The following is a 25,937-nucleotide window of genomic DNA, read 5'->3' as shown; positions in this document are numbered from 1 at the left end:
ACCCACTGGTTAAATGTTGTAGAGAGTGTGTGAAATTATATTCAACTGACTGAGTGGACTCTTTGTAGTATTCATGAGACAGGTTTAATATGTGAATAAGTTGGGGAATTCTACCCCAAATCCATAAGTAAAAATCAGACATTTAGAAATGAGGTTTTGTTAAGCATCATGATTATTCTGGCCTTTGTCATAGATTGCGATTTGTTTGACACAGGGCTTTGTTTAAACTGGTAAGGGGAAATGCAAAGCTTTGCATCTTTTTTAAATTGACCTCCGTCACTGAAAGGTGTAAAGTGCTAGAATAGTTGGGTCAGCAAGAATATGATTGTATTAGTGATTTACCGTCTATGAGATTTAGTTTTGTTCATAAAGGGATTTCAAATGTTGTTTAACAATATATGCTCTGATGTTCCAGAAGTGAGCTAACAAGAGTAGACCTCTTAAATATCTTAGCCTCTGGCCCCACCTCTCTAGTCAAAAGAAATGTCATAACCTGTTAAAACAGATAATCTCATGTTTCAAGGCATTGGAACCTGTTAAAGAATGGATACAAATATGCTAAGTGTCTTTCATTCACATATGTATCAAGCCATCATCCAATACATTATTGTATAAGATCCTATGTGTGTTGTGTTTTTTGTTACCAGTATCAGGCTTCACAGATTGGTCTCCATTTTGTAAACACACACACACACCTGATAAACTAGCTAACATTGCAAATAATAAAGTAACTAGCTTCTTTAACATTGACAATGTGGTCAAACTAGCTACAGTATCTATATTAATAAGGTTGTAATAGTCAAACTCATTTGTTGTCATTTTTGGTTGAAAAGGTAAAAGGTCAGTGGTGAAACGGCAAATCGAGTAAGAACATTTTTTCAGAGTTTCCAACTTGTAAATCCGATTTGCAGGATCGTTCTGGGGAAATTTCCCACTGGGAACATAGGAGCTTTCGATAACTCCGATAGCACGTGAACGCTGCAATAAGACAAGGAAAATGGGTTATGGCTGGTTTTCTACATTCTCTCTGGTAGTATAAGGCATACTATCAATGTATGTAAAGTTTAGACATATGTAAACAAAGATCGTAGAATTAGGTTTAAAAACGTGTACATTTCCCTTGTATTTATTTATTTGTTTACATCCTCGCGTGGTTATTTTGCGTGTCCCACCCATATGCAAATAAACGTGATTACGTTGCGTCCACGTCGCGCAGAATATTGGGTTGAGGCAGACACTCTGAGGTTGAAGAATCGCGGCGATGGCGACTTGGCTCTTCTACCGGACGGATTGAAAGTGTCCTCGGATATGACTTGTATGTATTTCTTAAAGTGTACTTTATTGCAAAACCGGTGCACGGATCTTCAATTGAATGATTTGGCATTTCTATTCTCATTGCTTTATACATGGTGAGTACGCCGGTTGTCTCCTTGCTTCGGTGTGTTTTGACAGAGGCCTCGGTTTTGGGGTCCGCCCTCCATCTCATAACAACAACAAAAACTGTTCCAGGCAGACAGAGAGCTAGCTAGCAATTGCCAGTGCTGACTGAGTAGCTACGATGAGTAACTAACTGTAGGGGAAGACGAAGCAACGCTGCTTTGTATCCAAACAGCAACACATCAAAATCATAAAGCGACCTATCATTATCAAAGCGTAACGTTAGTTAGCTGCTTGCTAGGTTACGTACGTATTGTTTCGATAGAATGTGTTTAACTAGCGCTTAGTTAGCTAACGCGTTAGCTAAAATAGAAAACTGGTGTAAACAGTTTGATACGTTAGGTATGATTGATCAGAGAAAAATATGGCAAATTGTTAACGTGACTTCGCTAACTAGTACTACAGACTAGTCTGGTAAAATGGTCCGTAGTAAATGTTTACCTAGGGCCGTGATGTGCGTCGACGATAGTGACTGACACTGACAGAGAATGGATATTCGGAGTTAAAAAACAGCTAGTTAGCTAATCGTACGTTTATGATTATTCTCGTAAACTAATGTTAATCTTTAGTTGGCTAGATAACTATCTAATTATGTTTGTTGAAATGGCTGTTTTTCTACAGCTCTTTCGCCTTATAGTTGAGGCCGTTAGCGAACGTTACATAGTTTGCACTAGCTAGCTAACATTATGCCAGGTGATAGTTTATATATTCCCATTGCCTTGCTATCTAAAGCTCTGTAAAGGAAACAGTCAAGACAAACTGCTAACGTTCATCAACAACGTTATCTGGAAGTTTATGATTGGATTAATTATTACTAATACGTAACCTTTAGTGCAAGTATTGGGAAAGTTATAGATCACTCGTGATTCACCCAGCTAAAGCCAGGCACAGGACATGCTCTTAACTCTAAAATAAATACATTTTATTCGGCTGGATAGATATATTTTGATAATGAGGACTATGTGTCAGCATTACAGCTAGACCTATTTATGCACATGCAACTCCTCAACCTTCACTTTCCCCAATAACCTTACACAGATCCTGTCTCTCTTTCCTCATGATTTTGGTAATTTAGCAGACACTCTTATCCAGAGTGAGTGAGTGCAACCATTTTCATATTTGTTAGTACTGGTCCCCTGTGGGAACCCACAACCTTGGCGTTACAAGTGCCATGCTCTTAACAACTGAGCCACGCCGGACCTCATATCCTCTTCATGTCACAGAGAGTGGAAGTATTCACTTTGAGAGATGATGGTTTAAGCCTTTGGTTGAGTGCTGCAGGTTCAGATTAGATGCATGGAAGTCACATGACAGGACCAAGGGGCTTAGCCTGCCTTGTGTGACTCTGAACACAGAGCCAGACTGAGCAGAGGTCATGGGTCACGAGCCCGCTGAGGTAAACATGCTGATGTGTGTGTCTGCAGGCCAGTGTGTGTGACATAGATACGTTTTATCAGTCAGTGCCAGCAGGGAGGAGCAGGGTGCCTCTGGAGCATGCACTGCTACATGGCGCTCAGTAAAGTGACAGAATGACATCCCTTTAGGCCGAGCCTAGGTCTTCTCAATCTACACTGAGCAAATATGTAAAGTGTTGGTCCCATGTTTCATGAGCTGAAATAAAATATCACATAAATCTTCCAGATGCACAAAAAGTTTATTCATCTCAAATGTTTTGCACAAATGTGTTTACATTCCTGTTAGTGAGTGTTTTATCCTTTGTCAAGATAATCCATCCCTGGGGCGGCAGGTAGCCTAGTGGTTAGAGCATTGGACTAGTAACCGAAACTACTAGGGGTAGCTGAGGAGTATTTCTGTCTCCCCTTTTGTGGGGGAAATAATTGGCCGTGCATGGCTCCCCAGTGGCCGGGCATGGCTCCCCAGTGGCCGGGCATGGCTCCCCAGTGGCCGGGCCTAGGCCCACCCATGGCTGCGCCCCCACCCAGTCATGTAAAATCCATAGATTAGGACCTAATTTATTTATTTCAATTGATTGATTTCCTTATATGAACTCTAACTCAGAAAAATTGTAGAAATTCTTGCATGTTGTGTTTATATTTTTGTTCATTAAAAGTTGGTTCAGGTTCTACGCTTCAGAAAGGGCGTGCGCATTGGGTGCACTGGGAATATTGTCTAGTCACTGCTAGACAGGTCAAACTCAATGGCATGCTCCAGAGGGGGTGTGTGTGATCCTGAACCTGTCAATCAACTGTCTTCCCTTGATCAGGTTTCAGTCTGCAGGTTCTGACATTTACAAGCATTTTGTGGGCCTGCAGGTAGGTTGCATATCTTGAACAGAGATGAGACAATGAAGGTGCAATGTAAAATAATGTGAAATTGCTCTGTTGTACAAAGAGCAGAGATGGATTTCTGTTTCACAGCTGGTTCTGACACCATGCTCTTGCAGTTGGTTTGTTGGTTCTGTGTTGGTTTGGGACCTTGTAGTATTTGACCTGGTCTTAGGCCAAGACCTACAGCACCATCTGGGAGAGTTTTTCAGTTTCTATTTCAAGTTAAAGATGACATGAACAGGTCTCTTGCAAAATATGTCTTTTTTATTTTTTTATTCACATTAACCAAATGATTTATGACTAGACCTAAATATGACATTTTTGGCAGTCTTATTTTTGTCATGCTCTGTGCATGAAATATAGCACAGTTTGTGTATTTTTAATTTAAAGAGTCTCACTGTAACATTGATGTTCGTGTTGATTGATGAGCATAGTAAACTGTGGCTAAAGTGTACTAGGTACATTTCGTCTTTCCGTTCCCCAGATGTTTGTGGTGTCTCTCACCTACTTGCAGTCTACTATAACCACCAGCACAGCTATGTTTACCAGGGAATGAAAGGGTCTATTGTAGATTGAATGTTCCAGTGAAAAGTAAGCAGTTTGCAATGTTTAGAAGCGTTAGCAAGTTAACCATTTTATTCATTCCTTAGAACTCATTTGATATTCTCTCTTTTCCTACAGAATTCAATGTCTTCACTCTAAGTCAGATTTTCACAACGGGATCATCAGGATAGCACCTCATCTGTTGCTAGTTCTCTTTGGTGAGTTGTAAAACCGGTGCACACCACAGTTCTCACTAGGCAATTTGTTGAGCTTCCTATCATTTTTAAGTGACGTTGAAAATAACATTCTGGTCTGTATGAAATGTTCCACACGTGACACAGAATGTCTGTGTGCCCTACCCTCCAAATCCAGCGACTGCGGGGTATTACTCTCATCCATGTGGTCACTGGAATAAGATGCACGTTAAATGAAAAGACTAGGTTCCAGTTTGTGGAGAAATCAAATGAGATTGTTCTGTTATTTAAGATGAAGTAGGAAAGCATTAACAGCACCTTTCTCTGTCTTCCACTGTTTACAGACTGAGATTTGGGGTCAAGTGAGGAAGGCATGTGTTCCTTGTCCAGTGACCCACACTCCTTCACAGGGGCCATGGTAAAGTGCATCCTGATCATGGGCGTTTTCTGTCTACCAGTACAGAATAGCTGCTGTCTGTATGTGTCTGCATAATCGGAACTCTCAATTGATTGTCAGCCTTTTTAATCAACTGTGTTTACTGGTAGCCAGATGGTTGCATCAGACGCACAGTCAAAGTTTCACCCTGTCTGATGCCTCGGTAGTGAATCTTTTATTTAGACTGGAAGCCTTTGAGGGATATGGAGCAGTATTACACCCTGGTCAGTCATTAAAGAGCGTGTCTGGCGGTGTGTGTGTGTGACCGTGTGTGTGTGTGTCTCTGACCGGTGTGTATGTCTGCCAGGATTGACATTAAGAGTAGCCCTATAGCGCGGGGCAAGTGATTTGCCTGAAGGTCAAGTGCCTTTCAGACTTTACTGTCAATCGCTGATGTGTATGTGTGTCTCTGCCTGTGTCTGTTATGCGTTCCTGTGCCTGCCCCCTGGCTGGCCCCTGCAAAGTGTTACCCCAGACGGGACACTGTCAGCTTGGCTCCCAGACAGCGGTCAGTTGGTTGGTTGGTGGGGCTGAGGAAGCAGACCCTGTCCTTTCTGTCATGTCTATGGACCACCCTAATCTCTCTTTGTCCCTGGCACTAGTGCCATCATGCTGTCACTGGACTCATAGACGATCCTAACCTAACCGCTCAGGGGCTCCAGCCCCCTGTTTTTTTTGTCCCTGAATAAAAATAATTCAACTGATTCTGTGTTCATGCCACACATTCCCATCAAATAAACCCTCTGTGGGTTTCTAAGATATGCTGACCTTCTATTGGGCAGTAGGTATGCAACATCTAAGAGCTCCTCAAATTAGCATGGAAGGAAGCAGACCGTTTGCAAATGGATATCAGTTGAATGGATCTAGACACCCAAATTCAATTTGGGCCTTGATTGTTTTTAAACACACTTGGTTGTAAATAGATTACTTATGATATTTTCTACTTGGCGAAGTGTGCTCTGTAGCCGGTGTCTGTTTTCTGGCTCGGAACTGGATTGCACAGACCCGCTTTAGTGTCATGCCAGGCTGTCAGCCAGAGTTGAGGCACTCTTAGCAGTGGACTTGTGTGTGTGGAGAATTGAGAGATTGCACAGGGATGATTCAAGACAACACACCTACTGAGAGTTTGTTTTAGCATCAACACTATCTTCCTTTGGCTTCATCATTGGCTATTTGAAGTCCTATTCAGTGAAGTTACTGTTAGAGGTATGAAAACTGAGGTTAAATCTGGGAGTGGTTGGAGAATGGCTACAGTAGAAAGTGCTTGTAACCAGTGAATGGGGATAGTAGTGGACTATTGAGTTATTTTACAAGACACGGGTAATGATATTCCACATCATCAACTACACATTTTCTGATTGGCAGGAGGAGGAGGGGCAGGAGAGCATGGAATGTATCCAGGCCAATCAGATCTTCCCCAGGAAGCCCCCAGTCCTGGAGGAGGAGAGCCTGCAGGTGAGAACACTAGATGTCTGAGCTGGTTAGCACGATGACAAGTCATGCCAGTTATCGCAAAGCCATTTCTATACGTGTGTCAAGTATGTGTAATGGTCATGTCTGCACATAGTTGTGTTTTTATATGGCACCTCCTTTTCAAGTGATACGCTTCTGTGCCCTTTGATATCTTCCCTCCCATGGTGGCAGGTGCCCTTTCCCGAGCTGCATGGCGAGTTCACAGAGTACGTGGGTAGAGCGGAGGATGCCATCATCGCCATGTCCAGATACCGCCTCCACATCAAATTCAAAGAGTCCATCGTCAACGTAAGTACTGCTGACTAACTATGTGAAGGCTAGGGAGTTGGAAAGCACACAGTTTAATTTCACAGTGTCTGAAGCAACTCTGCAGCTGGCCAGGACAGTGACACCCTATTGTCTCCAGTCTGTCTGTGTATTGAGACTTTTTATGAATGGAGACTGCGTGCTGGGGCCAGTGACAGTATGCCACTACTGTTGTGGTGGCCAGGCAGACTGTCTGGAGAGGGCATTTAGATGGACTTGGTGATAGATAGTCATTGGCAGCGGTGCCGCCAGACTGTTCTTAGCAGGTCTGCTTTTGCACTCGGTCCTTAGCTTTTCTCTTTCCACTTGCCGTTGCCATGGTTGCAACAATCCCGTCAGTGATGCACAACACTCACCCTCTTCCCCTTTTTGCCATGTTGGCTATATAGAGATTGTATTTGTTACCAATGTGTGGTGATTTCGAAATGAACATATCATTATGCTGTTTTTATGGACAATTCCCTCCATTTACTAACAAATGACACTGCTTTACTTCCTCTCACCATCCTGACATGGTACAGTAATAGTACTGTAGTCATGGTACCATAGTAATAGTGCAATAGTACCGCAATAGTACTATAGTAATAAACAGCCTAGTTGTGCAGGTTCTGCTCCTTTTGGATCAGCATGATACAGTGTATGGTATGCAAAACATGTAGGCCTATGTCACACACAATCTATTTGTGTTCCAGTCACATCCACACTAACAGTGTACTGATCTGCACTAGAATGTTCCAGCTCTTACCACGTAGCCGACCTATTTGGTTTTATGCCATTGTTGCAGTCAGTCAATCATGTGTTTTATATTATAGCGAACTGTCACTGTGTTCCATGCAACAGAGTGTGCGTTCTCTTCACACCCATTTGGATAGGATGGTAAAGCGCTGGCGTCACATGGCTGTGGTTCATCGCTCACAAATCTGCCAGTGGGGGCGGGAGGCGCAAAGAATGGAGCGAGAGAACTCAGTGAGGCAGGCCGTTGATTTCATTGTGTGGCCCAGATTGGAGCTGTAGATTACAGAGCAGGAATTAAAACAGAGCTGTGGAATGTGAGACGAAGGAATCTATGGACAGTCAACAGGCTCAACAGAGACACACACGGCTTTAATTCAGTTTCTCTTTTCTCCTGTTTTGAACTACAGAGTGAGAGTTGTGAGGTGTCAGTAAGTGCCTACCCAGCAGCCCCTGCATGCCCAGTGTGGTGCCCAGACTGGGCTGGATGACATCATGGCGACGTGTGTGTTAACCCGTTGCATGGCATTGGACTGTGTTGGAGTTGTGACACAGCATTAGCTTCACTCTCAGAGCCACTACAGAAAATAAAATGTGCTTTGGGTGAAACTTTTAGTAAAAGTATGCAATTTTCTTTATAGACTCTTCAAAATCTGCTCAAACATCTTGTTCAAAACATGAATGAATCGAATGTCGTTTTGACGGTATTTGCCTAGATCAGATGAGGGTGTTTATTAGACCGTGTGGGGGAATTTACTGCACTAGGATCCAGCACTTTTACATAGTGAATCAGTAAATGATGGAAGAACATCAAATCAGAAGGCGGTATTCGAGGAGATGTGAAAATGACACCACCTTCGCCTGGAAAATACAGTTTGAAAACTAATGCCGCTGGCTTACGTTTGCGGCTGTAGGTGTGAAGGTGCAGCATGTGCTCAGATGGATTTCATGGTGACAGCGGTGTAGTCTATAGCACTCCCGGCATGATCGGCATTATCACAGTTGACACAACACTAACTAGCCTACTAACTGGCTTTGAATTTAGACATTTTGTGGGTGTTGGTGCTGCACAAGCATGTGATTGTGAGTTCTGCTAACTTATTTTAGGATGGCCCATTGTTCCGATGTTGAGCACATCTAGGCCTAGACCCTGAAGCTAGCTTATTTGTGTGAGCGTGGAGAAAAAATTCAGCCTGCTGGTTTGGAGATTGTGTGACTCTGCTGTTCCTGTGTCTGTGTGCTTATTCTCTCACCAGGTCCCTCTGCAGCTCATAGAGACTGTGGAGTGTCGTGACATGTTCCAGCTCCATGTCACCTGCAAGGACTGTAAGGTCGTCAGGTAAGACCACTGAAACGATGCATGCGTGTTGCAAATGCTATTTTTATTTCTCTCTCTCTCTCTCTCTCAAATAAAAGATCTTGGTTTAGGTCTATGATTGTGTTGCTTGTCTCACAGGTGTCAGTTCTCTACATTGGAGCAGTGTCAAGTGTGGCTGAAGCGGCTGAGTGCTGCTGTCCGGCCCCCGTCTCTCCTGGAGGACCTCTTCTCCTTCGCCTTCCATGCCTGGTGTGTGGGCGTGTACGCTGGGGAGAAGGAGCAGCAGGGGGAGCTGTGCAGGCCAGGTACGCTGGCGGTGATACTGGTGTCCTCGGACCTCTACTCAATTGGTGACAGACATAAGTCCTCACGTGTCCTCTGTGTCCCTGTGTGCCCGTTAGGAGAGCATGTGACCTCCTGGTTCAAGAACGAGGTGGAGAGGATGGGCTTTGACACTCAAAACGCCTGGAGGATATCCGACATCAACAGCAAGTTCAGGTATGCGCAGCCAACCGCCCCCGCTAACAGCCTGCATCCTACAGGGCTGATCTGATTACCAGGCCGCCCAGGGTAGTGCCGTGATGACCGTCTACTGTCCCCCTGCTGCACACACTGCTCTGTGTGTGATACAAGGCTGGTTGTGCTGTTGTCCTCCACTGATAATCAGCCTCATGTAGATAAGGGCCTAGCCCGGGATTAGGTGTCTGGTGATAGGGGCTTATTAGAGGCATCACACAGCCTGTGCTCCTGCTCTAACCACTGTCCCTCTCTCCTCTGGCGTTGACAGGCTATGCTCTAGCTATCCGCAGCAGCTCCTGGTGCCAGCCTGGATCACAGACAAGGAGCTGGAGAATGTGGCAGCCTTCCGCTCCTGGAAGAGATTCCCGGCTGTGGTGTTCAGGTGGGTGTGTCGGTCTTTGTAGTGAGTGAGGAAGAACGGGGTTGTCTGTGAATACAATGCAGAGCAAGGACAAGTCCTCATTGCATGAGTAAGGGGGGGGGGGGATTCTATCTTTGCAAAAGTCATTTTTGGGGGGGGACCCAATCCTCTCACAGGAGACGGTGTTATTGACTCTGGAGGCCGAATGGATCCGTGTTGCTCCATGTTGTTTTTTCACACAGTGCATTTTTTTTCTCAGTTATTTGTCTCCTGACTGTCCCATGCCTCTCCTCTCCTCCAGGCACCAGAGCACGGGGGCTGTGATCGCCCGCTGCGGCCAGCCGGAGGTCAGCTGGTGGGGCTGGAGGAATGCAGACGACGAGCACCTGGTCCAGTCCATCGCCAAGGCCTGTGCTGTAGATGGCAGCTCCCGTAAACACCTGGCCATCGGATCCTACACCAACGGAACCAATGAAATCAACGGCACCAATGACCTCGTCGACACAGACTTCGGTCAGTCCTTAATTAACATGCACACGTACCTCACACAGTGCTGAAGCAGCACCTTCCAATCTGTTTGTGTGGCTTTGCTGTGGACATTTGGTTAAGCGATATGGCTTGTCTGGTAAAGTGAGGGGCCTTTGACTCAGAGAGCAGACCACATAACTCAGGACGCAGGTTCACTGTCATGTGGGGTGTTTGATTTATGTTCAATCAGATTTATATCACATAAAAATGTCATTTGATAATACTGACTGTTATAAGCTATGCAGAGATTTAATTTGTTGTCTCTCTTTGTTTGTCAGAATCGTCCCTGACGAACAGCTCGGAGGTGGAGACACTGGCCATCCAGCCACAAAAGCTGTTGATCCTGGATGCCAGGTCCTATGCAGCGGCTGTGGCCAACAGAGCCAAGGGAGGGGGCTGTGAATGCCCAGGTAAGACGGCTCATCTCTGAGCCAGTGGCTCCAGTAGACTGAGGTCGATGGTTTTGCACGAAAGCAGGTTATTGTCAACTTAATGCCAACAGAGCAACTGTCCTAACTCACTATCCGCACTATTTTCTGCACTAAAGTAGTTGTTTTGGTAGTAATGATGTGTTATTTAACCACAAACGGACTCTCACCATGTCCTACTCCATACAGAGTACTACCCCAACTGTGAGGTGGTGTTCATGGGCATGGCCAACATCCACTCAATCCGCAAGAGTTTCCAGTCCCTGCGCTTCCTCTGCACCCAGATGCCCGACCCGGCCAAGTGAGTTCTGCCTCTAGCACTGCAGTGGAGCTCCGTTAAGATTGAGCTCACAGTCCAAAATGTATTACACAAGCAACAACTCCCTACCACACTCCAGTTTGTTGTCATGGTGGCGGCGTAACTGAATTAACTCCAGCTGTGTTTTGGCCTAGGCCACACATTTGGCTTTGGTTTAGGGAGAGCTGGCCCAGCCCCAAAGTAAACAATCTCTTTCCATCTGAACTCAGAGATTCCACCCGCCGTTTTGTCATTGAATTACAATGACTCCCTTGAAGCAAGAGCACACTGTTGAAACTACTCAGACAAGACAATGGCCAAACAGAATTCAGACATATTAAAGATGCATATTTTTCATTTGGGACAGCTTGAAAACACCCTGTTATGTTTTGTTTGTATAACAGCCTCTTTACTCATTACATTTGCAGCAGGTCCTTAGTTTGTCTTTATCTAAGATGGGGAGTGGTGTTTATAAGTCAGTGCTTAGTGCTTGGTGGGACTGAGTGTATGTGAGTGGTTTGTGTACACTACAGTGAAGCTGTGTATTCAGGAGATGATGCCATTCTCTCTGTAGCTGGCTGTCTGCTCTGGAGAGCACCAAGTGGCTGCAGCACCTGTCTCTGCTGCTGAAGGCGGCTCTGCTGGTGGTGAACGCTGTGGACCGCGACCACAGGCCCGTTTTGGTGCACTGCTCTGACGGATGGGACCGCACGCCCCAGATCGCCGCCCTGTCCAAGCTGCTGCTGGACCCATACTACCGCACCATTGAGGTAGGCTGGCTAGGGTGATCATTGGGCCCTGTTGCTTGATTTGAATAGGATCATTTTAGGTTGATTTAATCATTTGACCAGCGGTCTGACGTCTTATCTCACCACTAGTGATGAGATGGGTGTGCTGGATGCATGTTGCATCGGAGCTTCTCAAAGTCATCAGGGGGCGTGGTCGAAGGGTGCGCACCTCATCTCTGCTGTCACATCCAACCTGGTTCGATGAGAGCATTGAATCCAGTTAGACAGATATAAGCTGGTGAAGGGTACCATGAGTTTTACGGTGCGTTCAAGACAACTGGGAACTCTGTTAAATACGACGTCTAATAATGGCGTCCGTGATCTTCAGGTTGGTAAGTTGGACCTCTTTCTAGAGGCCCGAGTTGGAATTCTGAGTTGGATGACCGTTCAAAACTATTTTTCCCAGTCGGAGCTAGTTTTTTTGTTTGTTTTTGAATGCTGCATTAATGCTCAGTGTGAGACTGCAGGGTAGTAGCCTCACTTTTGAGGCAGGAACCAAAACTCATCCGTAGCGACCAGTGAATGGATTCGGTCACATGACAGCTCAATCAGCTGTTTGATTTCACTTACCGGCATGTCAGCTGAGCCAGGATCACAGTCAAACGGATTGGGAAGTAGGTCCCAAAGTGCTCTTCCAAGCCTCTGTGGTGAGCAGTCACCACTCGTGTGAGACACTTGGTGCTGTTTTCTGTTAGAAACATGCACAGCCAAGGGAAGGGGAGCATGGTTGACTTTTGAAAGACTCTCCACTAATAAGAATTCTTTCCTCTGAATCGAGTGATTCATCTGTAGAATGTTTTTGTATTTCCCAAGCATGCTTGCGTTCCGTTTCCCAAATATGTCTGTTACGTAGGCAAGGGGAACGTCTTTTCATTACACAAAGTTAAGAAAGTCCTTTAAAAAAAGAATATATATATATAGCTATATATATATTGCCTATTGCAGTGTATCTGAGTTCTGTGCTCAGCTCTTGCTGCTAGTTGCTCTCGGCGTATCATACAATGCGTCCATGTGGCAGAGGGAGACATTAATAACTAGAGGGCAGAGGCCTGCCTCCTATCCCGCCATAGATGGAGCCGCATCTGTGCAAAGCCCACCATTCGATCCCATGGAAACTGTTTTCCGTCAATATACCCGCTCGGCACACTGAACATCCCCTGTGCCGTTTCATAGTCGGGAATTGTAAGACAGAACAATATGTGCTCGTGAATAGCATCCTGCGACATGTACAGTACCAGTCAAAAGTTTGGACACACCTACTCATTCAAGAGTTTTCTTTATTTTTACTATTTTCTACATTGTAGAATAATAGTGTAGACATCAAAACGATGAAATAACGCATATGGAATCATATAGTAACCAAAAAAGTGTTACACAAATCAAAATATATTTTAAGTTCTTCAAAGTAGCCACCCTTTGATGACTGCTTTGCACACACTTGTAATTCTCTCAACCAGCTTCACCTGGAATGCTTTTCCAACAGTCTTGGAGTTCCCACATATGCTGAGCACTTGGTGGCTGCTTTTCCTTCACTTTGAGGTCCAACTCATCCCAAACCATCTCAATTGGGTTGAGGTCAGGTGATTATGGAGGCTCGGTCATCTGATGCAGCATTCAATCACTCTTCTTCTTAGTCAAATAGCCCTTACACAGCCTGGAGGTGTGTTTTGGGTCATTGTCCTGTTGAAAAATAAATAGTCCCACTCTGAGCAAATCAGATGCGTATCGCAGCAGAATGCTGTGGTAGCCATGCTGGTTAAGTGTGCCTTGAATTCTAAATAAACCACGGACCATGTCACCAGCAAAGCAGCCCCACACCATCACACCTCTTCCTCCATGCTTCACGTGGGAATCACACATGCTTAGATCATCCGTTCACCTACTCTGCGTCTCACAAAGACACGGCGGTTAGAACCAAAAATCTCAAATTTGGACTCATCAGACCAAAGAACAGATTTCCCCCGGTTTAATGTCCATTGCTTGTGTTTCTTGGCTCAAGTAGGTCTCTTCTTCTTATTGGTGTCCTTCAGTATTTGTTTCTTTGCAGCAATTTCACCATGAAGGCCTGCTTTCACGCAGTCTCCTCTGAATAGTTGATGTTGAGATGTGTATGTTACTCAGCTATTTCTGAGACTGGTAACTCTAATCAACTTATCATCTGCAGCAGAGTTAACTCTGAATCTTCCTTGGCCAGTTTCATCATAACGCTTGATGGTTTTTGTGACTGCACTTGAAACTTTCAAAGTTCTTAATTGTTTTGATTGACTGACCTTAATGTCTTAAGAGAAATGACAGTCCATCATTACTTTATCTTATTTGAGCTTTTTTTGACATAATATGGACTTGATCTTTTACCATAAGTTTATTTGGTTATGTCATGATTCCGTATGTGTTCGCCATTCAGCGTGGGAATGATTCACGTGCAACAGTGAAGTGCGGCCTTTTCCTTTGATCTAAGGGCACTTTCTGGTTTAACTTTCTTTTTAGATTTAGATTTTTAAGGTTAACCACATTACAAGGTTTTTGAGATACAAAGATGATGTTATATTAAAAAACATGCGCTGGCACACACCCAGAATAATAGTTTGTGTGGAGGTGCTGACACAGTGAAGGCACAGGGATGCCGAAACGTTGGTAAATAACCATTCATTGCCTGGAGTTTATACGTGCAACTTTCTTTGTTTTGTATATAACATTTTTCTCACAAGATTTTGGAAATTCTCCTGCGACTCCATTTTCATATCGAGCGACCCCACATAGTTTGCGAACCGCTGAATTAGACATAAACAGAGGCACATTTACATGGCTGGCTGAAATACATATTTGCCCATATTGTCTTATTTTAATTAAAATGCACCTCTAACTGTTGATATATTCTCTCTGCAGGGTTTCCAGGTGCTGGTGGAGACTGAGTGGCTGGACTTTGGTCATAAGTTTGCTGACCGCTGTGGCCACGGGGAGAATTCGGAGGATCTGAACGAGCGCTGCCCGGTGTTCCTGCAGTGGCTGGACTGTGTGCACCAGCTGCAAAGGCAGTTCCCATGCTCCTTTGAGTTCAATGAGGCTTTTCTGGTGAGGAGACCTGAATAGAATGGAATCAAACTCACTTAGTCATTTAGAATCTGAGAATTGAGAGTTGGATGCAACTCAAATGTTTATATTTGGATTAGTGTGAATTACAGTCATTTATTGGAGTGAGTTACTGTTTTATATCTGGCTGTGAGACCGGGATCTGTAATTACCATGGAGAGTGCTGTAATATTTTAGGCTCAGAGATGCATAGAATTTTTACTTTAACTATTATGATCATACCTGGGATTTGAGCATGCTCCTACGTGTGTGTGCAGGTGAAAATGGTGCAGCACTCCTACTCCTGTCTGTTTGGCACCTTCCTGTGCAACAGTGGGAAGGAGAGAGAGGACAGGCGCGTTCGGGAGAGGACTTGCTCCGTGTGGTCACTGCTGCGACCAGCCAACCGCGTCTTGAGGAACATGCTCTACTCCTCCCACTCCGAGACTGTATGTCTGAGCTCTGTTTGCTCACCCCTTTCATATTGGAACATTCACTCCATGCCTCAGATACAATGGGGGGACTTTTAGGGAACACCCTGGAGTGCTATAACTTATATTTGTCTACTTAAACTGTTCACGGTCCTAGACCTAAGCAATGTCATTTTATCTATTTAAAACTGTATTTTTTTGGCCACTTAGTTGCCGTTGTACTTTTTTGGGCCTTGCTTGCTCAAGTGTGAATATTGTTTTCTGTCACATGTATTTATTTACAAGCCCCTTCTATATCTAAAGTTGTGCCTGTTGTTGTAGGTGCTCCACCCTGTGTGTCACGTGCGTAACCTGTTGCTGTGGACGGCAGTCTACCTGCCCAGCTCCTCCCCCACCACCCCCTCTGATGAGTCGTGTGCACCGTATCCTGTGGTGCCAGGTGCCAACACAGAAGACACACCCCTGGGCAGGTGAGCCTGCCACTCGGCCATTTCATCCCTGATATAAGGTAGACCCAGGTTGAGGGCCACACAGCATAACCTGCTCAGCTGGCCTAACTGCTTTTGACTCGCTCAATGATTTGTCTGGGAGATGCACCGAGTTTTGTCCTCTGCTTATTTTATCTCTCTTGATTTTTGTCAGTGTCAGTTAATCCTCTAAATTCTAAGCCCTGTCTAAACTGGGGGGGGTATTGTTTTAAGAAGGTCATACCAAGGGTCATTTAGCTATTTGATTTAGAATTTTAAGACTCCTTTTTAAGGAATCCAAAAAATATTTGAAACATTGAATTTAGCGTTACTGCTATTAGCCAGGTGGCAGAGCTAGAGCAGTGTTTGACAGATCACGAGACGTCCCGAAAATCGGTCTTCTCACGAGAACGTCTGTAGCGTCCAAAAGGTTTGGCCTACAAAACTAATATGACTATTATTATTATTCTTCTTCAACGCGTTGATGCGGAAGGGCGATATCGGCGGGCCCGCAGAAACTGTAGGCTAAGGGTTAAGGCTGTTTGAAACATACCACAAAGTGTTTTGTTTTTGTGACCATTGTTATCGACGACAACTGTGGTGAGGACGTGGTTCAAAAACAATGCTGGATTCCTTCCATATTTTATTTTCTGTGCAAGCTTAACTGTCTAGTTTTCCCTTGATGATCGGCTCATGGGGATATCGCTTAATTACAATGCTAATCTTACATCTTCTCAATCACTTGAGCTATGTTTCGCTCCATATTTTCCCATTTGTGGACATACTTGTCTTAATCCTGAACACACTGTAGTGATTAGTTGATTATATACCCAACCTCAGCTTCAATCATGAGGCCTCAAAGACACTGAGCCATTGTTTAGGGATGAAAGGCTGTTTTTTTTCCCCACATGCTAATCAACTCAATACCTCTTTCCTCCTTCGAAAGACGTCCGAAGACCCGTTCCTTCGATAACTTGCCCAGCGCCTGTGAGCTGGGGAGCTCGCTGGCCCCAAACCGGCGCTCCAGTGACCCCAGCCTGAATGAGAAGTGGCAGGACCACCGGCGCTCTCTGGAGCTCAACATTGCTGTGGGGCCCGACGCAGGGGGAGCTCAGGAACAGGATGGGCGGGCTAACGGCCAGCCTATAGCAGCAGGGCCTCAGGCAGGCATGGACGACTCTGAGCTGGAGGACAGCCCTGAAGGCCAGCAGACTGAGCTGAGAGACGGAGCCTCCAAGGGGTCAGTAGCAGCAGGAGAAGCGATAGAGCTGTCCATTGAGCTAGCTGTGGCAGAGGGACAGATGGAGAACATTCTCCAGGAGGCAACGAAGGAGGAAGCTGGTGCTGAGGCTCAGCGAGAGGTTAACGCTACTGCTGCCGTGGCTCGATCTCCGATCGATGCTAATGGAACAGAGACTGAGAAAGAGGTCAAGGCAAGTGATGCTGAGACTGATAAACAAGCTAACGCCAATGGGGCTGAGACTACTATAACTAATGGTCATCACCCAGGGAATGGCACAGATGAGCCTGACGAGTCTGGTGTGTCTCCAGCCAGTCCCCCCCTACCCACCGATGTGTCCACGGATGTTCCAGAGGAGCAGGAGGCCCTAGAGAGGCGGGAGTCAGAGGAGCTGGTGGAGCAGGTTCTGGAGAACTGTACTGCCCAGGAGGAGCCAGAACACAACCCTACCCCCAGCACAGCCCAGCCAGCCCCCGCTGCCCCTAGAACTTTTACCAATGGCTTTGGAGAGAGGACACCAGAGGAGCCAGAGACAGCTGTGTATCTCCTCCCACTAGAGCCTGAGTCCAGCAGACACCACTCCGAGGCCCTGGTGCAGGCAGACCAGAGGTCTTCCCTCATGGAGAGTTCCACAGAGACTCTGACTGAAGAGGCCTGCAGCAGGCCAGAGGCCCCAGTGCAGGCACCCATCTGCCCAGGCCCCCAGCCCCGCACTGAAGGCAGGAGCCAACTTTCCTGTCTCAGGAGAGTGAACGGGGAGGCAGAGCCAGAGCAGGGGGCATCCAGGACTTTAAATGGAGGACACAAGCGGCCCTCTGTCAGTGCCTTCCAGTCTTTGAGTGCTGAGCCCAGCAGGGAGGGTCTATGTAATGGTGAGAGCTCAGAGGGGGAGCCCTGTGGTGGCCCTCACTGGGCCAAGGTGAATGGGGAGCGGGCCCAACTGAGCCGCCAGGTCTCCCTGGCCTCCTGCAGCTCCCTGACCCTCCATCGCCGGGGCAGCTGCTCCCAGCACCGCTGCCTCCACACCTTACTGGGGCGCCGCGCCGCCACACCCAGCCCCGAACAGCCGGCCCGCAGTCACCTGGACGACGACGGGCTGACGCTGCACATGGACACCATCCAGCAGCGGCTGAGGCAGATTGAGGCAGGCCACCAGATGGAGGTGGATATGCTGAAGAAGCAGGTGCAGGAGCTGTGGAGCCGCCTGGAGAGCCATCACCACGCAGCGTCCCTCAGGATCAACGGAGACACCGGAGACGAAGTGGTAAGACCCAGGCTCGCCCTGCAGAGGGAGAACTTTTCAGTTAATTGCCGTAACAGAGTTGATTTGAGTCAGAATTTTCCCAAACTACTTGATCAGACTGACAGACTTTTTTTTTTTTATATATATTTGTGAGAAGTATAGAACTTTTGAGGATCTAGACATTTGAGAGGAGAACCACCTAATTATGACTATTTCTAGTAAGATGTGAAATTACAGAGATGCTGAGTTGTCTCATTCCCTCTCACTCAGACCTCAATGACAGACTCAGAGTGTAACCTGGACGCTAACTGCCTGTCGCGCTGCAGCACGGAGCTCTTCTCCGAGGCTAGCTGGGAGCAGGTGGATAAGAATGACACGGAGGTAAGCTGCCTGGCCGAATTGGATGATACACTAGGGGACGTGTATAAGGGGTGGAAGCTGAGTGATGGAGTATAGTGGCTGTAGAGATGCTAGCTGAGAACTTCAATTTGGCTGCCTGTTGCAGGTGACCCGCTGGTACCCGGACCACTTGGCAGCTCAGTGCTACGGGTGTGAGAGTAGGTTCTGGCTCGCCACCAGGAAGCATCACTGCAGGTAACCAACCACAGGCTCTTATCCTTGCTATGGTTTTAACTAGGCCCTGGATGCCCTCAGACGCACTGCTATCACATCTGAGCTAATGAGACTTGGCTAAGGGGACACTACCTCAGTTCAAGATTGTTGATTTCAGTTTGTTTTGAGTTTCATGCTTTTGTTCCGTATGGGTCTTTTTTGGTTTGCAGATGTGATTGACCTTATTATGCCCGCAGGTGGCACTGATAAATGACAATGAAAGTTGTCATTCTATCATTACCGTTCTGTTATAGAAGACAAACATTTTGGGTTTTTTTTCTTCATAGGTCAGGTGAATGAATTTCATCTTTGGTTTTCTCATTTCCTCATTGCTATCCTTTACTTCCTGTTATGTGGGGGCAGCTTCAACATGTTGCCACTGCTATTTTGATGCCGCTCCAGATGCATTTCCACGCTGCTCCAAAAGCCGCATATCAATATGCTTTATCAGTGCTTTTGGCCTACTTGTTTAAAATCATCATTTGTCGGCAAAACTAGTCGGCAAACTAGTTTCCCCCGCAACGTTTTTGTTCACACAATCCTCACAATGCCTCATCGTAGCCTGAATGGGTGCAGCTAAGTTGAGTGTTTTCCCTGTTAGGCAAACTGGAGCTGTGACCAGGTATTTGGGCTTTGAACCCAGCTGTAAACGTGACAATCTTATTGTAACACTGTGTAGGGATGATTGCAGACTTATATGGTGTAATTGAGTGATTATTTGAATGCGATCGTTCAAATCAAGGCCATTCAAGACAGACCTGTTCATTCTCTGTGCTACTGGTGTTGTCTTGTCAAGACCATGGTGAAGGAAAGTTTTTTTGAATCCGAGCCAAAATGGTAGTGGCCTATAACAAAGTGTAGAGTTTGTTAGATATGGAACTGGGAAAGTAGGGGTTTTATCAGTATCTGTGAGTGTGGTAGGGAGAAAAGTAGCCTGTTGCCTGTCCTTGCAGTGCGGACTAGATGAGAGTGCTTGTGAGCCTGGTCTGAGCCAATCTCTGATGTTTGCAATTGTTCCATTCTCTACCCCCCCCCTTCCCCCCCCCCCCCCTTCCCCCCTCTCCTCCACAGTGACAGGGAGCATGTCCAAGAGGCCTGGTGAGATACGGCTCCGCTGTCCCCTCTCTCCCCTCTCACCTACCTTCCCTCTAATCCTGCATCGCTCCACCTTTTTGGTTGACTTCATCCTAACCCACCCCATACTGAATGGCTTTACCCCACTCAGTCTCTTTGTTGGCAGTATTCTCTTCAAGAAGCTCAGATGGCTCTCACATGACCCTGATGGTCCGCTCATTTCTGGTCCCGTTGGACGGATGAGCATGAAGCTGAGAGTGGCAGGCAGATGTCTGAAAAGATGATTTAACAACACCTGTTTTTCGTGGCAGTGCAAGGGGTGCATTTAGTGAGTGTGCTGTAGTGGAAGGTTGAGGATTTTAGTCCCTTCACCAATCCTTCCACCTGGAAACGTCTAATCGGTAACCTAAGTGTCGAGCCGCTAGTCTAAGAAGGTACAGAACAGCAGGAGCATGGTACCCCTCCCCCCAATAGCACCTCATTATTCTGTACCTAGGCCTGTTCACTTCCTGCCACAGTGCTGCCCCCTGCATCTCTCCCCTCAGCATGCTACAGGAGTCTGCTGAGTGCTTTAATACATGATGTGACCAGGCTGGATATAAATGTTGCAGGAGGATTTTAGTGTGTTTATATATACTCCTGGGACCACTTGGAAAGTAGAATATCCCCTATGAAATACAGCCAGTCAGGTGAATGCTGCCATTGTGGTGTGTGAGAGACCAGCATGTTCTTACTTGCAAAGTATATGCATGGTATGAGCTCTGCATTAGTTACCTTATGACTAGTTACTTTAAGATAATACATTTATTTGTATTTTATTTAATTTTTATTAAGTTGAGCTGTGTGATTTGCTGACCTGCCAAACAATATTGATCCCTGATGTTAGACTGCCATTGCTCTGTACTAGTATCGATGAGGATACTGTTTCTTATCAGGGCCTCACTGTTACAAGTTATGATGGTTATAAAGATCAGGCACCTTTGATAAAAAGGGTCTTACTCTTAAATGATGCTTGGGTTTTTGTCTCATACCCACTCACTGACTAAACAGCCCCTCTGTGAGCGAGGCTGAACCTGTGCTGCCTCTGTCTCCACCCTGTAGGAACTGTGGGAATGTGTTCTGTGCCAGCTGCTGCGACCAGAAGATCCCTGTGCCAAGCCAGCAGCTGTTTGAGCCCACTCGTGTGTGTAAGACCTGCTATGGCAGCCTCCAGATCAATACAACTCCCAACCCCATGGAGCTGGAGGAACCAATCACAGCCAGCTCCAACTAAGGACCTGGGAGGGGCGGGGCCTGCCAGCCAGCCAGCCACTGACACAGCCAGGCACACTGCTGAGAAGCCCAAGGAGCTGCAGAATGTCCCGTGTGTGTGTGTGTGTGTTGCAAAATATGGATTTTCATGTATATAGGCCTGCAATGCCGGATGTAGTGGAGAAGGTGAATTAGGTATTTTTTGTGAGATGCTAAGCACTTTGAATGGTGGTTATGCACAGGAATGAGTAAATGGGCAGACATATGGAGGGAGGGGGGTGTGTGTGACAACAGACAGGACTGCTGGTAGTGTTGGTGGAGGGACTGTGATGGAGTGAGGATAGCCTGCCTGGTCCCACTGGCCAGGGGGGGGGCACAAGAGTGTCATCTCTGAATGATGCTGCAAAGTCTGAGGGCTTGTGTTGTATTTTTTACCCCCACTCACATTTCTCTCTGACGAGAAGTACCATCATCCATCCTCTAGTAAAAGCTCCAGTGCTTCAGGAACCTCTTCCAGTGTCCAGAATAGGGCTGGACTGTGATGGCAAGATCTTTCAACGACATCTGGGGAACACCTGGATGAACTTGGGCAGAATTCTAACTTGAGTTATGTGTCTGAGGTTGGGACTCTACCCTAAGCAGGGAGAGGATTTGTGAGCCACTGAGATCTAACAAGTGTTAGTTTAAATGGCATCAAGGTATGAATCCTCACCTAGCTGGTTTCACTTTGCCCTCTCTTGGTGTGAATAGGTGCCATAAACCGATAACAGACCGTGTGGATCAGGGGTCAGCAAGCCTGTTCCTGGAGTGACGCAAATATGGCAGGATTTTGTTCCAACTAGGTACCACGCCTGACCAACTGAGCTAATTGATCAGTTCAATGGTTGCCTAAATGAATCACACCTGGACTTCCGGGTCTGTTAAATCAAACATGAAGTGCCTGCGGCCCTCCAGGACCAGGGTTACCTACTCCTGGTGTTGATAATGTTGACAGCTGGTATTATGACAGACAGCAATTCAGCACGGGCTCTCTTCCACACGGAGTCCCTGACTGGAAAGAGCATCTGATCGGTATGACAGCACGGTGGCGTTGTCACTTGATATCAAATACATAATACGCTCATGGGTTTTGTCTGCCAGGGAGAGGCTGTGGAAATTAACTCGTTAACTTTGCCTTCATGCCCTTCACTTAAAATTAGGATGACCCCCCCCCCCCCCCCCCCCCCCCCCCTCCTAATTTACCCAGCAGGCACTGGGACCATGGTGGTGGTGCTGAAGTGGACATGACATCATGTTCCATCCATCACAATCACGGTTTAATAGGAAGTGATGTAATGGTTGTCACTAAGGGAGGTGCTTCTGTCATGTTTCTGCATCAGTTTCCTCCTGTAATGACAGGAACTCATTTAACAATATGTCCTTGTTAGCAGGAGGGGTGAACTAATTACCCAACACTGACTGCTTAGTTACTCTTTTGCTATTTGTTGAACATGAATTTTTATTGTAGGGCGTTCAGTAGAGCCATAAATGCATCACAACGTGTCCCTTTGAACATCCTCATAGCCACCCTTGCATCATGTCCTATATAAACCAAGGAAGTGCTGGATAGTACAAGGTGATGAAATGTATAGTACAGCGTCTGTGTGGAACTTCCAGTGACACTAGAGGGTGCACTTCTCCTGGCTGGTTAGTGCAGTCTTCACCAGCTGAAATGAGATGAGTAGCTTCATTTATCTCCTCAGACACACCTTACCCTGCCTAAGGGCCATTCAATGACCTCGCAGATACATTTTTGTAAAATAAATGAATAAATAATAAATGAAATAATATATTCACATAAGTGTATATACCATTAAAGAAACTGTATAGAATCCTTGAGTAGTGGTTCACAAAAATTTTTCATTTGTAATTTTCTTTTTGAAAAAACGAAGATGGAATTATTTTTTTTCAGAGGACATGGTGTTCCTTTTTTTTGATGCTGCCGTGGTTTTACCTTTTTAATGCTATCACTACCTTTTTTCATTATTTATTGACTTTTTTTTTTTGAATTTTTGTCTCAAATTTAGACTATTGGATTGCCACAGGATAATCAGCGTTTATCAGTAGTGGATCTGAAGGGCCATGAGAAGATGACCCAAATCAATAAGAGATGGCCTATACTCTGACACACTGGTGGTCCAAAACAAGCAACCCTTGCTATACCCCCACTCATAATACATATACACACTACCTCTACCATACACAGATCCAGACAGAAAGTCCACACGTACATGGACACAGAGATCGTCTCCCTGCCCTCGCAGTAGTTCAGATTTGCTTTTCAGATGTTCATAGTCAAGAATAACCTTTTTGTTATTGATTTAGTGTTTTACAAGCTATCAGTTGGAACATTAAAAGTACAAAACAACCCTAGACTATATCCTGCTCAAGACTGCCAATCATTAATACTGACACCTGTTGTACTAGCAAGGACACCTAATTGAGTTGCAGGATTTCAGCAAATTTGGTTATAATTCACACATCTCTATCCGATCAGCCAGCCTATGTGCAAAAGGGCCACTGTATAGTTTGGACAGCCATTTTGTGAACTATTTGAGGGACAAAACTCGGGACTATTGATTTCTTTCAATGCCCTTTTTGAATCGCTTTTAGCATATGTTTCAATGGGCTGAGCTGTGTAGTCCATAGCTTCAGATCTCGATGCCATGCAGGTCTTTTTGGTTATCATTTCCCAAACTGAGGTTTGACATTGAGGGCTACATAAGGTCCAAAGTAATGTCTGGCCACTAATTTACTTCTGGCTTCCAGCTGTGTCCCTGCCGCCCTCTGCCATGTCGAGGACGAAGCTAGTGGGTATAGGGCCGTTTCACCATCACATGCATGATGGGCACCAAACTTGTCAATCCAACAATCCATTAATGTGAATGGTAAAAATATTTAAGTGACAATGTTTTTGCGCAGCATTTAAGTTTATCAGAGTATACACTGCCACAGAAATACATTGAATAATAAAGCTGAAAATGAAAGTCTGCTGTTCTCGTCAGTATTATGTTACCCACAGAGGGACTCATGAGGAATGAGCCTGTTTTTCTTTCGGTGCTGTTGTGGGGCATGGCTGGATGTGATGGCAATATGTGGTAGGGGTTGTATTTTGCGCATTGTCTGTCTGGAGGATCTCTCGCTACTCTTTGACCAGTTGGAGTTTTTAGGGATCTTGGTCTTTTGCTTATTAATGTTCACTGCCCATCAAGTAGTTTCCTGTACGACGCATCGCTTCAATGGCACGGTAATCAGGTGTAAATGCAAGTGTGTTTGGGAGTGTGTACGAGATTGTGTCTCTCTGTCGGAGGGAGACTGGTGCCAAGCAGTTTTAACACAGTTCTGTAACAAAGGGATCACTTATGTGCTTTTCTTTTCCACCTTTTCCCTTCTCTTTATTAACAAGCACTTTCAACCTCCTCATGTCTGTCCAAGAAGACTTTATAGCTGTTTCCTGGAACAGGACATAGCTGTTTGTTTATCTATTTTGTTTTGTTGAATTTGCTTTAAAGAGAATTACATTGATGTAGAGAATTAAAGTAAAATAAAATGGGCTATTTCCATCTATCATTTGCTAGCCGGAATCATTTCTCATGCAAAAGTTTATGATATGTAAACTGTATGGTGTAAAAGAAAAAATAATAATTAAAAAGGCATCTTGACACATTGCCAGGGTAGCTCAATCATGTTTAATGCGTGTACATTTTCAAAATTCAAGAAAACCTTTAGTTCTTGTCTTGTATCGATGTATACTCATTGAATGCAAATTTGTATAAATACACGACAGAAAACACAAACCCAAAAATCAAGGTAAAACTACTACTTCTGCTCTGAAATACTCATGCTCTTTGATGTGACATGAAGCTTTTTTTTTTGTTGATTTGTTTGAAAAAGAAGCGATTTTATTTTTTTAAACCCTGACAATTACTGGACTTCATAGATAGTTCACTGCACAGAAGTAAGAACAGGACATCTGTACCATAATAAGCAGCTGCAGACTCCAGAACGAGCTGAGGGCAGAGTTAGCCGGCTCCACTGCCTGCTGTTTCAAATCAGACAAAGCTTATAGGCTTATTATTCATCTTAGGTATAGTTAAACAACACAAGGAACACTTGTAGCAAAACATTTGTCTGTTAGAAAGTATGGTAAGATACGCGTTGTTACTAAGCAATCATATGCAATTAGATATCAAAGTCCGTCTAGTCAAGAGGACCATACAAAGTTGATCCAAAAAGAAGACTGGTCATGTAGAAACAATGAATTTAGAATCCTGTTCAAAGTAAATCTCAAGTGAAAAGCTCATGTGCATTGCTCTCTCGGAACACATTTTATTTAAACGGTACCTGGGTTATTGAATGTTCGCATGATTGACCGGCCATAGAAAAGCAAAAACTACAGTATTGCATCTGGGATGATGAGATTTTGAGATTGGATTTCGAGTCTCCCTGCAACATCATTAGAAACACTTCTTTAAAAAATATAGACTTGGCTCTACCAGCCTATTATTCCCTTTTATCTATAAAAACTGGAACAACAATATTTACAACTTGATTTGACTACTTATAAACAGTGTATCATAGATCCATAGGGTTTCCCTGCAAACGCTGCTCTGTTAAACAACCATTTCCATGAATACAGGTATCAGAAAGGACAGGATTGTCAAAGAAAATGTCCCCAGTGCAACAGTGTATGTGTTGGTAAATGGATCACGATTGCACTATATACAGGCGATGGGGTATGACTTGGTTTTCTGGTTGGTCGCCCCTCGATGGCGTAGCCATGTGCAGAGTGAGCAGAGGCTCACACATCTCCTCTTCTAAGCCTCTCCTTATGTCACTCACACAGAAGACTGGTCCCATAC

The 25,937-nt window shown here is 45.3% G+C and overlaps 2 protein-coding genes across 13 annotated transcripts in view; one reads left to right on the top strand and one right to left on the bottom strand.

Moving 5' to 3' along the window:
• The first annotated feature begins 1,206 nt into the window (after positions 1–1,206).
• On the top strand, positions 1,207–24,744 carry LOC109895791 (myotubularin-related protein 3-like). 7 transcript variants are annotated; one of them, XM_020489777.2, is made up of 22 exons: positions 1,207–1,315; positions 4,407–4,486; positions 4,807–4,880; positions 6,264–6,353; positions 6,543–6,659; positions 7,820–7,840; positions 8,666–8,748; positions 8,866–9,032; positions 9,129–9,225; positions 9,515–9,628; positions 9,909–10,120; positions 10,414–10,545; positions 10,753–10,864; positions 11,436–11,631; positions 14,536–14,721; positions 14,997–15,167; positions 15,471–15,619; positions 16,563–18,120; positions 18,370–18,480; positions 18,605–18,693; positions 19,783–19,809; positions 20,887–24,744. In XM_020489777.2, exons 3-22 carry the CDS (start codon positions 4,836–4,838, stop codon positions 21,056–21,058), a joined length of 3,849 nt encoding a protein of 1,282 aa, XP_020345366.1. In that variant the 5' UTR covers positions 1,207–1,315; positions 4,407–4,486; positions 4,807–4,835; the 3' UTR covers positions 21,059–24,744. The 7 variants fall into 7 exon arrangements, with proteins under 7 accessions (XP_020345366.1, XP_031686064.1, XP_020345369.1 ...); XM_020489776.2 differs by having other exon boundaries at positions 1,227–1,409; XM_020489778.2 differs by lacking the exon at positions 7,820–7,840 and having other exon boundaries at positions 1,227–1,409.
• The window catches only part of citb (citron rho-interacting serine/threonine kinase b), a 54,033-nt gene continuing 52,840 nt past the window's right edge, over positions 24,745–25,937 (bottom strand). For 4 of the 6 annotated variants that reach the window (XM_031830198.1, XM_031830201.1, XM_031830199.1 and 1 more), the window contains one exon: positions 24,745–25,937. In XM_031830198.1, coding sequence (XP_031686058.1) covers positions 25,914–25,937 — 24 coding nt within the window. In that variant the 3' untranslated portion in view covers positions 24,745–25,913. The other 2 variants (XM_031830200.1, XM_020489783.2) reach the window with 1 other exon arrangement.

This window comes from Oncorhynchus kisutch, linkage group LG8 (genome assembly GCF_002021735.2).
Source record: "Oncorhynchus kisutch isolate 150728-3 linkage group LG8, Okis_V2, whole genome shotgun sequence".
NCBI classification, from domain to species: Eukaryota; Metazoa; Chordata; class Actinopteri; order Salmoniformes; family Salmonidae; genus Oncorhynchus; species Oncorhynchus kisutch.
This window is presented reverse-complemented; position numbering and strand designations above follow the sequence as displayed.

Excerpts from the sequence above, each read along its gene's own strand:
- LOC109895791 (XM_020489777.2), top strand. The coding sequence starts at position 4,836 with ATGTGTTCCTTGTCCAGTGACCCACACTCCTTCACAGGGGCCATG. Across the intron at positions 11,632-14,535 it reads CATACTACCGCACCATTGAG|GGTTTCCAGGTGCTGGTGGA; the intron begins GTAGGCTGGCTA and ends TTCTCTCTGCAG. Across the intron at positions 19,810-20,886 it reads GAGCATGTCCAAGAGGCCTG|GAACTGTGGGAATGTGTTCT; the intron begins GTGAGATACGGC and ends TCCACCCTGTAG.